This window comes from Lachnellula hyalina, assembly GCF_007821495.1.
Source record: "Lachnellula hyalina strain CBS 185.66 chromosome Unknown contig00001, whole genome shotgun sequence".
Classification (NCBI taxonomy): domain Eukaryota; kingdom Fungi; phylum Ascomycota; class Leotiomycetes; order Helotiales; family Lachnaceae; genus Lachnellula; species Lachnellula hyalina.
This window is the reverse complement of record NW_022157115.1, coordinates 268,523-283,928: the sequence shown is the minus strand read 5'-3', so window position 1 is coordinate 283,928 and position 15,406 is coordinate 268,523. Positions and strand designations below refer to the sequence as shown.

At 48.0% G+C, this 15,406-nt stretch overlaps 5 protein-coding genes across 5 annotated transcripts; 2 read left to right on the top strand and 3 right to left on the bottom strand.

The window, feature by feature from the left end:
* Positions 1 to 124: 124 nt before the first annotated feature.
* HET-E1_10 (Vegetative incompatibility protein HET-E-1) lies at positions 125 to 3,406 on the bottom strand (the record flags this gene model as incomplete). Its single annotated transcript, XM_031145078.1, has 2 exons — positions 125 to 2,825; positions 2,991 to 3,406. 2 exons carry the CDS (start codon positions 3,404 to 3,406, stop codon positions 125 to 127), a joined length of 3,117 nt encoding a protein of 1,038 aa, XP_031009969.1.
* Positions 3,407 to 5,078: 1,672 nt separating this feature from the next.
* Positions 5,079 to 8,421, top strand: YMR196W (Uncharacterized protein; the record flags this gene model as incomplete). The annotated part of the gene is made up of 4 exons (XM_031145077.1): positions 5,079 to 5,202; positions 5,279 to 5,477; positions 5,528 to 5,627; positions 5,683 to 8,421. 4 exons carry the CDS (start codon positions 5,079 to 5,081, stop codon positions 8,419 to 8,421), a joined length of 3,162 nt encoding a protein of 1,053 aa, XP_031009968.1.
* Positions 8,422 to 9,185: 764 nt separating this feature from the next.
* On the bottom strand, positions 9,186 to 10,139 carry atp-5 (ATP synthase subunit 5, mitochondrial; the record flags this gene model as incomplete). The annotated part of the gene is made up of 4 exons (XM_031145076.1): positions 9,186 to 9,314; positions 9,354 to 9,446; positions 9,528 to 9,845; positions 9,957 to 10,139. 4 exons carry the CDS (start codon positions 10,137 to 10,139, stop codon positions 9,186 to 9,188), a joined length of 723 nt encoding a protein of 240 aa, XP_031009967.1.
* Positions 10,140 to 10,657: 518 nt separating this feature from the next.
* On the bottom strand, positions 10,658 to 11,621 carry mob1-1 (putative maintenance of ploidy protein; the record flags this gene model as incomplete). Its single annotated transcript, XM_031145075.1, has 4 exons — positions 10,658 to 10,899; positions 10,948 to 11,081; positions 11,130 to 11,223; positions 11,273 to 11,621. The coding sequence occupies 4 exons, from the start codon at positions 11,619 to 11,621 to the stop codon at positions 10,658 to 10,660; spliced, it is 819 nt and encodes a 272-aa protein (XP_031009966.1).
* A 747-nt stretch (positions 11,622 to 12,368) lies between these two features.
* Positions 12,369 to 14,929, top strand: sat1 (the record flags this gene model as incomplete). The annotated part of the gene is made up of 2 exons (XM_031145074.1): positions 12,369 to 12,909; positions 12,963 to 14,929. 2 exons carry the CDS (start codon positions 12,369 to 12,371, stop codon positions 14,927 to 14,929), a joined length of 2,508 nt encoding a protein of 835 aa, XP_031009965.1.
* Positions 14,930 to 15,406: the final 477 nt, after the last annotated feature.

Below are 15,406 nucleotides of genomic sequence, written 5' to 3'. Positions count from 1 at the left end.
TGTAGGATCCCATGGTGTAGTGTCCTTCTGTTTTCCATTTTCGAGCACTGCCCGATCGGTGCCGTTCGAGAGTAGGTAGGTATGCAGAAAAAACGTGCTGCCTTGTCTCTCGAGGACTTACGCTCTAAACGTCCTCTAAGCATGCTTTCTTTTCCTGAGCTTTTATCCCAAACTTTTCGTTCAGCCTCCAATATATCTCGGCCATTTCCTCTAAAGAAGCGGTCTTTGAAATTCCTTCAACATCGCTTTCTTCCACGATTGGGTAGCCTCTTTCAATAAGCCATTGGTGGACATCATCCACCTCTTTCATTGTTTTGACCAGGTTGTCGAGAGCCTCGTGTGCCTCCTCGCTATACTCTTCCCGTGGATCTCCAATATTGCGCAGGGTTTGTGACTGTTCGTCACTTACTGCATAGACAGTATCCTTGCGCCAATAAAGCAAAATTCTGGAGTGTGCCTTCGTTGTGTCCAATCCTAATCTTGACTTCATTGCTAACCTCTCTACCGGATCGTCGATCATCGTCTCAATTGCGGAGTGAATGAAAGATGCGATGCTAAATTCCGCTACCATATTATCACCTGTATCACTCAAAACATTTGCAATCCTTTGTCTCGGCCAGAAACTGTCCCCCAGCATATCCAGTTCCCATATACCCGTGCAGTGCAGAAACTTGTGTTTGACGTTTACACCGAAATGAAGATACAAGGCAAGTATCTTTTCCACTATGGCTATCCCGCCCGCCATCTTAAATCTTGCGCTCTCTATTACTAGGCTGTCTAGAATGCGCGCAAGTACGGGAGTAGGAAAACCTATTATCGATGCAAACCTCTTCGTTTGGATCCAAGACGGAAATATAGCAGTAAGGTCGGCGCCTATTTCTAGGAGGCGTAACACCACGCGGAAGCATCTCTCCAGGGGCTTAACGGTGCGCCGCTGGCGAAGATAATACGGGGGAAAATATACGCAAAGCAAAATATAATTCCGAACTGCCCTTTGGCTTTGAGAAGTACCATCTCGGAGAGGCTCGAGACTATAGTCAAGTGCATTATAAGCGGCGAGCTCATATATATTAGGCCAGCCGTTGCGTTGATATATATTCTTTGTCAAATTGAAAATTTCGGATTGTTGTTCGTCTGACAAACCTATATCTTCGCTGGCCAAAAGTGCTAGTGCATTGTTATATTCACCGTCGTGTAGCCCCGGATATAGGTCATCGAGCGCAAAAGCTTGTGTAATTTGGAATATCCGGTCAGTAGGAGTTGTCTCGTCCGGATCTAGTATCATGCCCGCTTTATCCAGTAGAAACTCCCGTGCACTTTTGTGAATCAAGGTTACTCGTAGATTTTTCCAAGGCTTAGGTTTTTGGCGAGAAAGAATCTTCTCAGTGTCTTCTTCTTCCTCGTCGTCAATAATCGTCTCAAGCAACCCCGCACATCGCGATATCAGTCTACGATTTACCGCAAGTAGATTCTCCTTTATATTTTCAAGAGACGGGCGTGGTCTCTGAGTAAGAAGCTTATTCTTTAGATTAGGATCTACCGCGGCCGCAAACACGAACAAATTTTTAAAACTATCAGAAAACGGGTCGAGGGTTATCGGGAGGTCGTAGAGATCCATACAGATGTTGAAATACAAGGCGGCTTCCTTGCGGTAGAGTGGATGGTCGTCACCGATTCGCTTCAACATTTCCTCAAAAAGGTTTCCAAGTTCAGATGGGAGTGTTTCCAGTCGATGCATCAATTCCTTCGGATCATCGCCGTTGGCCATCCCTCGTTGCAAGCTTTTCAAAACCAGAGACACCCACAAAAAGACACCTTCCGCCTTGACAACAACTCTATCAACGAACTGCATCTCGTCGGTTTCCCCGAAGTCAAACGGATTGGTTTGCAAGAAGCTGCTGACGTAGGCTCGCATATCCTGACGTGTTAAATCTTGTAGCTTGAGGTTCGGGAATGTTTCGAGGCGTCGAATGAAAACAGGCTCTGGACGACTTGATACACAAAGTTTGACCCCTTTCGTGCTTGGAGAATGCGAAATCCGTTCCACGAGCTTCAAAAGATCAAAGGGACCTTCTTTTTGGTTAATCTCGTCTAATCCATCGATGAAGATACAGACGCCCCGCTCATGCAACAACAGGGACTTGAAAAGTACCATACTAAGATCTTTCTCGGACCAATCATTGGAAGTAGTGAAAGTCAAAAGTCGTGGATTTTCTTGCAGCAGGCTGTCCAATATCTTTTCGTTTCCAGTGAGAATCTGATATGATAGGGACCGGAGCAGGCCGCCAATACTTCTTTGCGATGGTGTTCCTATGCTCCAAATAAAATGTGCATAGATTGCACAGTCGAATCTCCACTTATTGAGTAGTTCTTTGGTCCTCCCATCTTCGAAAAGAAAGTTCAGCAAGGTGCTCTTGCCTGAACCCGCCTTGCCCGATATCCAGTAGAGTGGATCATCTGAACGTAACCACTCCGTGAAGCTTTGCCAGGGAGTCTTGGTATTGGCCTCGAATACAGAAGAAAAGGTAGCACCATCGGCTCCTTCGATTTGATTCTTGCGTGCATTCATACTATCGTCTTTGAGACTATTGAGTAGTTGTTCCCGCTTCTGCTTAAGTTCTCTTCGCAGTTCTAGATCCTTAGTATAGGCCCGGGTCCCTTCATGCTGCGTTGTGACCAAGGACTGGGTGGCTTGAGCTTCACTCAATATAAGATCTTTAAGTTCCCTTTGTCCTTGGCTATAAGCCATGATAAAGTTTTGAAGTACCAGATCAAGACTTGTGAAGTTTGCGTCCTGCACGAGATTGGCAGCCTCATTTTGATCACTATAATCGGAGTTAGCCATGCCGACCAGAAGCACGCTTTCGTCTGTTCTATGATACGATGTAAATTCAAATCACAACTAGAAGTTGACATTCTTGTTTAGGTTCGATCACATTGTAAAGCACAAGAGAATGGTTCCTCAAGAACCTTGTAGACTAAGTACTCACCATAGATGTACTAAGATTTGACTTTGCATAGCATCTTGATAGTTTTGCATCTCTTTCTCCAATCGTGCTAAAGCATTCTTCATCCAGGACAACTTCAGTGCCCGGGAAACCGAGCCACCGCGCGTATTGTCAATCCGATCAAGTTTTGTTTGGATCTTCTTGGAAGTCTTCAAACACTTAGAAGCGACGTCCCTGAGGGTTGCTTGATTTCTGGGAAGCTGTTGATGTACGATCCTGTCGAGGTAATTTTCTAGACCTTTCGATGACTCGGAAATGTGATCAGCGTGCTGGCGAAGCTCTTCATCTACAGAGCCGTCTTCATTGATCCGTTTCACAACGGAATATATTTCGTGAGAGAAGGCGATGACTTGCATTACATTGCAAGCGATGCCGAAGCAGGTTATAGGGTCTACCATCTTGGTCAATTTCAGGCAATGGTGAAAGGACAGTCAATGTCATGAGAGGGAAGGTCCAAGAACGAAGAAGCAAGTTCCAGGAGTTGCAAGGCAGCGACGGACAGGTCAGCTGGTGAGAATTCGCATATCACTGGCCCACAAGGCTGGGCTGGGATCAATTTTCTCCTCTTGCGCTGAGGTCTTGAACGTGGCTCGGCGGGCGGAATGGGATGTTGAGCTTTGTAGGCTTACGAATATTGCGACTCTCCAAGGAAGGCGAGAAGCGTCTGAATCTTCTCTTGCGCTAGATGCGACCTGAGGCTGAATGGTTTGAGATGTGTGATGTGGCAGAAGCTGTAGAACGTCGCGTACGCAACCTTTCTAAACGACCCAATAGGCGCTGATCAAGACTGCCTTGCGTCGTTTTAATGCTGAAAGCCTTTAAAAATGAGCCTTGCGAAAGATATGCACCTGGTTTTGGCGTATTTTGCGGAAGCCTGAACGCAAAATCTTCTCAACAGCACATGTCAAAATAACCGGGCGATTGCAAACCCATCCCCTGGCCCCCATCCCGCCATATTTGGGTCATGTAGCAACAGGTTGCCACAGGACAGAAACCCTTTCCCCGGGGAATATGTCAATTCTTAAAAGCTTGAACCCCCTGCAAGCTTTGTCCAGCGAGACAGGCTACACAACAAGCACTATAAACAGATCAGTTAGGTACCTTTTTAGGGGTTTGTTCGGCGGTCAAAGGTGCGGAAGTCTATACGCACCACATCTCAGACTACATTAGAAGTTTCGAGTCCTGTCAGGAAGACTGCATATTGGGGTGGTAAAAGGGGTTGCATTCTAAGATGTGGATGTGATGCCCGAAGGCCCATCAGTGCCCAAGCTTCACATGGAGGTGATACACGTGACACACTTGGTTAGATGTACCTCGAAATCGACTACTGGCTCTGGGCAAAGCAGTCGAACAAAAGAAGATAATATTTTGATCATGTGACTGGATTAACGGATCCTTGGTTACTCTCTCCACTATGCTTATAGCCATGGAATGATTCGCTAATAAGGAATACCCATATAGTAGCTATGATCCTTCATGTACTGTAGTGGTCGGACAGCTTACAGTAGTAAACCGAATATCTACCCGCTAGATGGTAGCTAGAGCTAATTTGTACCTCTCTAGAAGGAAAGATTTCAGAAATGCGCTTAAATGGATAACAAAATCCGCAAGATGTAATATCTTATATGCAAATAGTAAGCTTTAGTATTAAGCAAGAGATATATATATAATATGTCTGTCTCATTAGCCGGTACATGCATAAGAGTCCTTCCGAGGCTTCATTCACTCTTAATGTATTTTTCGGTGAAGGGAAGGATACCTAGTGCTAGTGGTCCTACGACATGCCCCGGCCCCGCTTCCTTGATCGCTGGTTGTTGGGAGGAAACGCCAAGGTCAACGCTGCCGACTTAACGTCATTGGTGGGGTAGCTCTTTCCTACCCTACGGCCCTTTCTACTACAACTACAGTATAGCACAAATCACAACACAGGATTACATCGCACCGCACCGCCAACCTCCACTCCTATAAACTCCATCTTTATCTCCATCTCCTCTGCTCCCATCCCCATCCCCATCCCTATTCCCTTCCCCTTCCCCGTCCCCATCTCCATATACACACGTAAACACCAACATGGTCAAGATAGAAGACCACGAGTATCTGTGCGAGGAGGAAAAGCGTCTGAGGACCGATCGTCTGCGCGAAAAGTACTGGAAGAAGTGGGGCCCCTACGTTGCTGAGCGGCAATGGGCGACCGGTACATTATCCCCCGCTGCCAATTGAGGTAGAGCCTGAAGCTGATGACAATCTCACATAGTACGAGAAGATTACAGCGCCGACGGTGATGCTTGGAGCCGTGAGTATTCGGTCACCTTTCACCAATTGGCAGAGCTGGAGTCCTAACAGCAGCCTAGATTTCACCCACGACCACGCAAGGTCGAGAGCTTTCAGGTGGGGGGAGGACGGCATTGCTGGTGTCTCCGACTCCCACGGTCTGCAGAATATTGCATTTGCTTTCTGGAACGAAGAAGAGTGAGATATTGCGGGGTGATAGATGAGACAAATTACTGACCAGTGGCTAGTGATTTCCTCAAAGAACGTTTGTTTGGTCTCTCGAATCCGCAAGGTAACCACGGAGAGAGCATCAAGGAGGCACACTTCCATGTCGACAATACTCCCACGGTTTGTTACCCTGCGTCCGTCTCCGCCTCTCTTTGCTAATATATCATTCTCGTAGCATTCATACATGAAACTCCTCTACAAATATCCCCAAAGAAAATTCCCTTATGAAGACCTTGTTGCTGAGAATGCGAAAAGAGGCAAAGAAGACCGCGAGTACCAGCTTATCGACACGGGCATTTTTGACAACGATAAATACTGGGATATTGTCATTGAAACCGCGAAGGAGACCGATGATCCCGAGGAGCTCCTTTTCCGAGTCACCGCATGGAATCGTGGCCCAGAGCCAGCGCCACTACACATCATACCCCATGTGTGGTTCAGAAATACTTGGGCCTGGGGTCACGAGTCGGAAGATAAGAAGCCCAGTATACACCAGATCAGTGAGAATGTTGCGCATAGCAAGCACCATTCGCTTGGAGACCGATACTTTCAGATTTCTCCTTCTCCAGGAGTCGGCCCAAGCGGTCAAGATGTTCAGCCCGAGCTCATCTTCACAGAGAATGATACCAATTTCAAGACCCTGTACGATGGAGAAAATGAACAACCATATGTGAAGGATGCTTTCCACCGTCACATTGTGGGTCGAGAAAAAAAGGCCATCAATCCTAAACGAACCGGCACAAAGTCAGCTGCCTGGTTCGCGTTCAACGAAGGTGGTGGAGTCGCTCCAGGTGAGTGTGCGGTAGTCAGATTCCGATTTTCGAAGAGGTATGAAGAGTACATGGACGAGGAATTGTTTGACAACATTATCGACAAGCGTAAAGACGAGGCCGATGAGTTCTATTATCGTATCAGCCCCCTGCCAATGGCTGAGGATCTTCGGAATATTCAACGACAGGCTTTCGCTGGTATGATGTGGACGAAACAGTACTATCACTTCATTTGGGACCAATGGGCGAATGGCGACCCTGCCCAACCTGCCCCTCCACCAGAGCGTAAGGCTGTGAGAAACACCCACTGGAAGCATATGCATTTGGATGATATTCTTTCCATGCCAGACTCATGGGAATACCCATTCTTTGCGGCGTGGGATTCTGCTTTTCATTGTATACCTTTGGCTATGATTGACCCAGAATTTGCCAAAAAGCAGCTTGACTTGTTCACCAGAGAGTGGTATATGCACCCAAATGGTCAACTGCCAGCCTACGAGTGGAATTTTGGAGATGTCAACCCACCCGTCCACGCATGGGCTACATTTCGAACATTCAAGATCGAGAGAAAGATGTATGGCCGCCAGGATTTGGATTTCCTAGAGCGGGTCTTCCAGAAGCTGCTCCTGAATTTCACCTGGTGGGTCAATCGAAAGGACTTTGACGGGAAAAATGTCTTCGAAGGTGGTTTCCTTGGCCTGGACAACATTGGCTTATTCAACCGTTCCGAACCCCTGCCCACCGGAGGTGTTCTTGAACAAGCCGATAGTACAGGATGGATGGCATTTTATTGTCTGTGCATGCTGAACATCGCTTTGGAGCTAGCCAAGCACCGCCGGATCTACGAAGACATTGCATCCAAGTTCTTCGAGCACTTTATGCTCATCAGTGATGCCATGACTTACAAAGACGGATCGACAGTGGAGAAATCGTTGTGGAATGAGAAAGATGGGTTTTACTATGATGCTATTTCGTACGGTGGGCCTTGGACTCAACAACTTCCCGTCAGGTCACTAGTGGGATTGATTCCACTCTACGCCACCTTGACTCTCGAACCTGAGCTCATAAACAAGCTTCCAGCGTTCAAGAAGCGACTTGAATGGTTCGTTGAAAATCGACATGACATGGCAGAGCGTAATATGGCTAGTATTAGGAAGAGAGGAAAAGACAATCGAATTCTCCTATCCCTTGTCAGTAAGGACCGTCTGGAGAAGATCCTGAAGCGCATGCTCGACGAGGATGAATTTCTGAGTGAACATGGAATTCGGTCGTTGTCCAAGTACCACAAGGAGCATCCATATGCCATGGACGTCAACGGGCAAGAGTTCAAGGTTGGCTATGTGCCAGGTGACTCCGACAGCGGTCTCTTCGGAGGTAACAGCAACTGGCGGGGTCCGATCTGGCTATGCGTTAACTTTCTACTTGTCGAGTCTCTTCAGCGCTTCTACATGTTCTATGGCCCTTCACTGAAGGTAGAATGTCCAACAGGATCAGGGGATTTGATGCACTTGGGACACGTGTCGGAAGAGATCCAGCATCGACTTCAGCATCTTTTCGCCCGCGGTGACGATGGACGTCGTGCTATCAATGATGGAAACGACCTGTTGGATTTCGATCCAAACTGGAAAGATAACCTTTGGTTCCACGAGTTCTTTGACGGCGATTCTGGCCGGGGTCTCGGGGCTACGCACCAATGTGGCTGGACCGGGCTAATCGCAAGAATGATTCATGATACTGGGTATTTTATCTTTCCAACTGCTGACACACGAATACTGACATACCAAAACAGACTCAGCTGCCGGCTCCCTCAAACTCCGCGCACCCCGTCAACAGGCATGAACCACTACTTTGACGATGTCTTCACAAGACATGTCGGTCAAAGCACAAAGCCAGAGAAGCCGAAGATGCGGCGCTCATCAACGAATCGTTCCATGGGGCAAAGAAGCGACTTTGACGCTTCGTTCAATGGAGAGGAGGATGTAAAATCAGTTGATACAGATAACGAAGAAAGGGTGAAAGAACGACAAGAGGCTGATGCACATACGGCCCATTATGTTAGCGAGCAATTGTCACGGGTGCGAAGCAACCAAAGTATAGATTTCGATAAAGGTGATGAGTTCGAGGCACAGTTGGACGAACAGTGAGTGACAAACGGGTTGACGGACGAGCTGCGTAGTTTATGATTGGGGGTGTGCTTTTGCTGGACTCGACTAGGAGGAAATAGATAGAACCAGCCGTGGGCTTTTGCTACATAGACGAACATGGTTCTACGACGATAGAAATAAAGAGGAAAAGGCTAGACTTGCTCAGTATGGGATGATAGACCAAAAATAGAATAGAATTTGAACCATTGCCAACCAACATGGCTAGCCGTGCCAGTTACATTTTTGAAATGATCTGACTTGAAAACTGCTAGTACTAAGGATTCTTCGACTTGATATAAGAATGTATGGTAAACTGAAGCAGCATTTTGATCGTGTATTTATAAAATGGATTACCTGCAACATATTGCTATAGCCAATCTGGACAATGGATTTCAGTTCGACAGCTTGAGAAGCAGCGACTTAAGGGAGCTGACACGAACAGGTATGCGGACTTCAATGAACAGTAAAAGCTGGTGGCAAGGGACTTAGGAGGAGGGTAACTGGTGGCTCACATGCAGCTGAAGATACTGGGACTTTCTACAAACCTCCAATGGCCAACGAAATGCACCATGAACGACTCGACTCACAGTACTTACTTGGGTTTGCATATGTAGCCAGCCGAGCTGCCCTTCTAATTCGAATTCCCGATTAGGACAGAAGAAATAGCTCTAATTGTATTGTTCGATCATGTACATATCACCACAACCTCCACTGGTCTCTCTTCCTCCACCACGCATTCCCTAGCAAAAAATGAAAGGGGTGTTTTACAAGGTATCGGTAAGCAGCTTGTTCATCTTGGAAATCTTCGCTGAGACACTTAGGTCGATTGTCCGGTCACCAATTTCGACGACGAGACCACCCAAAATATCGGAGTTGACCTGGATTTGGCTTAGCTGTGTTGTTCATAGGATTGAGATCATGGAAAAATGTACCTTGTTCGTAACCTTCAACTTCTTGCCCTGGCCAACGTATTCCGACTTTGCGACTGCGGCCTCAAGACGTGAGAGAGTCTTGTTGTCCAATGGCTAAATTGCATAACCTCATCAGCATACTTCCACCTCATATAAAAGCGCAGCACTCGAGCGTGGTAAAGACAAAACCCTTACCGAGGCACTTGTGACAGTCATCTCAACCTCTCCTCTAGCGGCACCCATCAGCTCTCCAAACTTCTCGCAAACGCCCTTCAATAAGCCCAGTCTGTTGTTGGCCGCAAGGGTGTCGAGGAAGTTCTTGACGGTATCCGCCTTGTCCGCGCCCCCGGTGTGCTTCTGCAGCTCTGACACGATAGCCGACTTGTCTTCCGAGGAAAGCGTGGGTGCCATCATGATACTGGCGAGTTTGGCATCTTTAACGTAGACGTCGTTAAGGGCGGAGAGAGCTTTGGCGGTGGTGTCCAGGGAGGAGGTCTTCACGGCTGCCGTGTACTGCGAATGCATCGTTAGCTGTCATTCCCAACAACCCCCCTCTCTAGTTGATGGGCCTCAATTGAGCGGTGCTATCCTCAATTTCTGGTAGCAAAGAGGCAATTGACATACCAAGGCAGTAGCATACGTGCCGTCTAGACCGTAGACCGCGACTGGGGGTTTTGCATCGATAGAAGCGGGAGCTGCGTAGTTCCGGATCTGCGAAGGGGCCAGAGCAGCTCGGGGAGAAATGAGGCGCTGAGCTGAAGACGAAGATGCCCGGGAGGCGCGGAGGAGAGTGCGACCGGAGAACATCGTGAGGCTGATCAATTGGGTTGCGGTGGGGGAAATGCAGGAGCAGGAGTACGAGTAGGAGCTGTAAAAGAGGTTCAAATCGATGCCGCCGGCAAGCTCTTTTGTCGAGCTAACTAGAGTCACGTGGTCTGTTAATTCCTCCGACACCCTTAGGTATGATAATATTGCCATCATGTTTACAACGATAAATAGCGCCTAATATTTTGTTCTTTCTCTGCATTGGTCATTATCTTGACATCTAACTGCGCATCTCGATTGATCATTTGATCGAAATTGTGGCTCTGCTTCACAGAGCAGTGCATACATGCAATCTTCTTCACATTCAAGATTCGGTCTGGAAAGCATGTCAAAGTAGGTATTCATTGCATAGGTTGTTTCTAACAAATATGCTGCCATTGCTTTCAGTGGCTCTGTACCAATAATAGCGAAAGACCCGCACCGAAATACTCCGATTATGACCCCAACGCCGTTCGAAATGCTAAAACCTTCCTCATTAATTCATTCACAAGTGCCAGAGGCTAGTCGCTCTTGAGCATACTTTCAACAAGATCTCCTAGAGGCCCCCAGAAATCTTTCCCGCTGGCGAGACCATGTTCATCAATGAAAAGGACGTAATGCTTGAAACTGGTGTTGAGATGAGCCTCGAGACCCAGTTCACGAATCACCGGGTAGTGATGGCAGTAGATGTGGGCATAGACACGATACATCCGCTTGAATACTTGTCTGATCATGCTCGGGAAGGATTTGGGGAACGGCACGCCTGGATTATCTCAGCACCATACAATGGCCAATTATTGCATCAACATACCAATTCTACTGGGGAAAACAGCTTCATTATCGATGTTGCTTTGAACCCAGCCCATCAGATGTTCGATATAAGTGGGTGCCGGCATCTTCGTTGGTCGTTTGTAGTTCTCGGAATCCTGCCACAGGTACTCAAATCTAAGTTATGTTAGCCATACACTCTTGTCTCCAGAGTCAAGACCGTACTCATCGGTTGCCTTCATCTCAGGGCACGATTGTGGAGAGCAAAATTCGGTGATCGATCCGTAGAGAAGGTTGATGTGGTTGTAGAAATCCACCACTAAGTCTTCGTGAGCGTCCGCTATCCCAACACAGTCTCGTATAATTACTATTGACTGCCAACCATTCATTCTCGTCTTCACCCTCAGGTAGCTTGACAATCTTCTTCAAACTGCCCCCTCCAAGGGTAGCCTCCGCATACTGTCGCAATTGATAGCTCGAGGTGCCCTTGGTGGCATTTCGAGGTCTGAACTGGTTGCGCGTGCGCTGGTTGCTATCAATTCCATTTTGTGAGTACGGTGACACATATTCTGCTTCCGGGGCTTGGATAAAAGGGTCATCCTCGTCATAGTCTTCTTTGACAGAAATAGTCGCACAAGAGATAGAGTGCGGAAGGGTACACACTGGCGGCAGGACTGAAGCGCGGGGGCTCAAGTATTTGAGCAAAGCAGAAGCCATGAAGAGAGGAGGGGTAGTGGGGGAGGGGGATGGGAACTAACACGGTGGTAATGAAGGAAGCCATCGTGCTTTGATAGATGTAGGTATTGGCCGATATCAAAGTTTCAGTCAGTCCGAAAAGGGCTCTCTACATTCCAATGTGTTAGCAGGGCAATGGCAATGGCAATACTTGGGAACATGCTTCTCATCTACCGTATCTGTAGGTCTAACTTTGACGGTCTTTGACAAAAGACAAGTGCTGTGCTATACTGTACGTGACAAGATGGGATTGATCGCAGGTACCAATGAGGAAAGAATGTGTGCGGCGTTGAGGTGAAGCCAAAGTTACAGGTATGGTCTGTCGTAATGTACCTATGATGATAATGATCGGATCGGGCTTTCCAATTGTTTACAATACTTCCTTGTTGAGATTGGCGTTGGCGTGGGAGCCAATGGAAACCTAGGCAGGTACCTAGGTACCCAACCTTACCTAATTCTGTTGGTGGCCTCAATAGTCAGGTTACATTAGATACAGCTCAGGTACCGTACCGTATCCATACGACGGGACCGCGCGAATAACCTCCTTTTGACGGTCGTCTCCTCTCTCTACTGAAAAAAGCGGGCACTTCATCATGCTGGCAGTCCCGTGTCCTCTTGCTTTACCTTTACCTCTGCTGCACCAATGACTAGCAGCACAATTCTCCTTCGAGCCCATGGAGGAGCTGGAGCCGGAGCTCTACTTCTACTTTTAGTCCCTAAGTCAACGATATGTCGACACCATTGACCAACATCCGCGTCTTCGTGCAGTGGACTGAACAAACGGTCTTTGCTGGCGAGGATATCGAATGCCAGGTTACCTTCAAGAATATCGCACCGACACCTACCCCGTCCCGGGCAGCGACTTTGCACCCCCCTTCTGTCAATGGACCCGCGCCCGGGGGAGAGAGACAGAGGAAGAGCCCCGTCTCGCAGGTTAAGAATGGATCTGTATTGAGTTCAAGCTCTCGGCCAGCACAGCCAAGCAGAGGCCATCGGACTACGATGTCATTGAACGTCCCTGTAAACACCGTGCGATCACAAGGCGCGTCAGACTCATGGAATGGAGCTCCTATGAAAGGCAGAGAGGGAAGTGCTCACAAGCGCTCGGTCTCTATCATCTCAATTAGTGCTTCTGAGAATGGGGTTGTTGGTGATGTTTCTGGCCATGCGGGCAAGGGAGAAAGACCTCGATTAAACAAAAGCCACGGACGGTCTGCCAGTCTCCAGATCGTTCCCCGGAGACATGGTGTAAACGGAGGTCCTGTGTCTGGTATGTTCAATACTCAACTATTCAGTATTATAGCTAATTATCATGATGACTAGCCCCTCTCAATCAACGATCCTCTACACAGCCTTCACCCCTTCTCGTCTCCTCCTTCTCTCCTCTTGGAAGGGAACATACTTTACCAGAGCACCCATCCCGGAGACAGTCCGGTGCAGCGACTGCACCAAGTACTCCAGCTATCACAAGACCTGCGTCTTCAAGACGGCACGGTTCGGCATCACTTCCACAAGGCTTCAAATTTCCGTCTGTTACGTCCCCTTCTGTAGATTCTAGGGCGGGGGATAATTATAATGGAGACGAAGGGACTCATAATTTCCAAGCAAACGCCCATCTTCTTTCTCCGCGAACAAAGGATTCAATTTCTATAATACCAGAGCAAGCTGGCCCAACTGCTAGGGTCCTCTCGCCAGCTAGTATTTTAGGAACACCTCGGAGCAGTGGCGAATTTTATTCTTTAAGCAATAACTCCACCGAGACTCTTGCATCGGAATATCTACCTCAACAGAATGGGCGAGTACCCACATACGGTGGCCACACAAGGAGGCCCTCGAATTTAGTACCCGTGAACCATCATCGTCCGCCAGAGACTCTCATGATGGGGTACGCTCAAATTCATGGATCTTTCACCATAGATGGCTCTTTGATTAGCCAGGCTCCATTTGAAGAAGTCAAACGAAAAGGAGCAGTAGGAGGCCAAGGCGGTGGTGTGATTGGCCTTGAGAAGCACAAGAGAGACAGTGGTCTTCTCCGAGGCTTTGGATGGGGCAATATTGGGGAGTCGCTTGGTGGTCTCTTGGGAGGCGGCGAGCTGAGCAGTATCAAAGATATGCGAGGCATCGCTAGTTCTCGATCCATACCACTTCTGTCTACCCCTCAATCAATTCTCTTCGTCGATCTTAGACTTGCTCCCGGGGAAAGCCAGAGTTACAAATACGCCTTCAAGCTACCCCGCGGCTTACCTCCAAGCCACCGCGGCAAAACGATTAAAATCTCTTATAGACTAGTTATAGGCACACAAAGGCCGGGTGGTGCCAAGGAACAGCAGGTGAAATCGGTGGAGGTACCTTTCCGTGTTTTGGGAAGTGTGAACAGCCATGGCGAACTTCTTGGCCACGACCTAATGTCGCCATACATTATTCTTCGCGACCAGGCCCGAGTGAGAGTCATTCAGCGATCACTCGGCCCAGGTGTCGAAACGCCGAGAGCATTAAAAATAAAAACGGCATCGAAAGTAAACGAGTCTACGCTCAATGACTTTTTGTCATATGTTGATGAGCTACTGGAAGGTCCACGGCAAAATTCCGGCCATGGTTTGCTGTCTCCAACAGACGCACCGAGAACCCGTCGCCAGTCATCAGTGGAAGAACCAGCAACAGCAAAAGATGCTATTGACATGGCGATTCTCCGCAGCAACACTGCGACTGAGTCACAGCAAAGCGCGAATAGATTCGAGATTGCACGTAGTGGAAAGCGAGTTGCTGTCGTCATGCTGGCCAGACCCGCATATCGTCTGGGCGAGACGATTACTGCTGCTGTTGACTTCACAGACGCGGAGATACCATGTTATGCGGTACATATGACTTTGGAAACGTCCGAGAAGGTTGACTCGTCGCTTGCGTTGCGATCAGATGCCAGCATCCTTCGCGTGACGCGCAAAATCTACGTTTCCCATTCAGAATCCACTTTGTTTGCGAGAAGGATTTTTTTTTCTCCAGCGATACCGCCTTCAGCCACTCCAGAGTTTATTACAAGTGGAGTTGGTCTTGAATGGCGAATACGCATGGAATTTGTTACGCCACGGCTTGCTCTTGGAGACAGTGAGCTCATGCCGGCAAAAGAAGATCTCTTAGAAGAAGTTTCGAGAGATGACAGAGGGGTTGTGCTGGCGTCGGCAGAGGTGCTGGATTGTGAGAGCTTTGAAATAGCAGTTCCTTTGAGAGTATACGGCGCTTTTGGGGGACATACGGAGCGAGATGAGGAACCCACACATGGACTTGTAGTATAATCAGCAGAAAGGACTCGTAGGTGGGATCGGATGATAGTACATTGGACGGCGTTTGGTTGATAGAAGCCAGGGTTACAAAATTCATACATTTCTCTTGTTGTATCTACTGTATCTCGTCTAAAGTTGCCACGCTCATGCATGGTTTTCAGCCAATTATATTCCACTTGGGCAAACCCGTGATGGTAGAGCGCAGGTAAGGTAAATAAATATAAGTATAAGTAGATTTTGTTTCGTCTCGTCTCGTCTAGAAGGGGCAGAGTTTGCTGGATCGGGATTCAGTAGCAGTAGAAGTAGAGTAGAGTAGTACTGTAGCGAGCCCCTGTGACGTCGACGAAACCCTGGAAGAAAAAATAAATTGGCTGACAGGGACTGGCCTGCCCCGTGAACCCGCGAATTCCCATTGCTTTGAAGACGCGCGACCTCTGCTCTATAGGAACAATACTCTGCAGTCTATCAGAATATCTTCGCACCTCACAC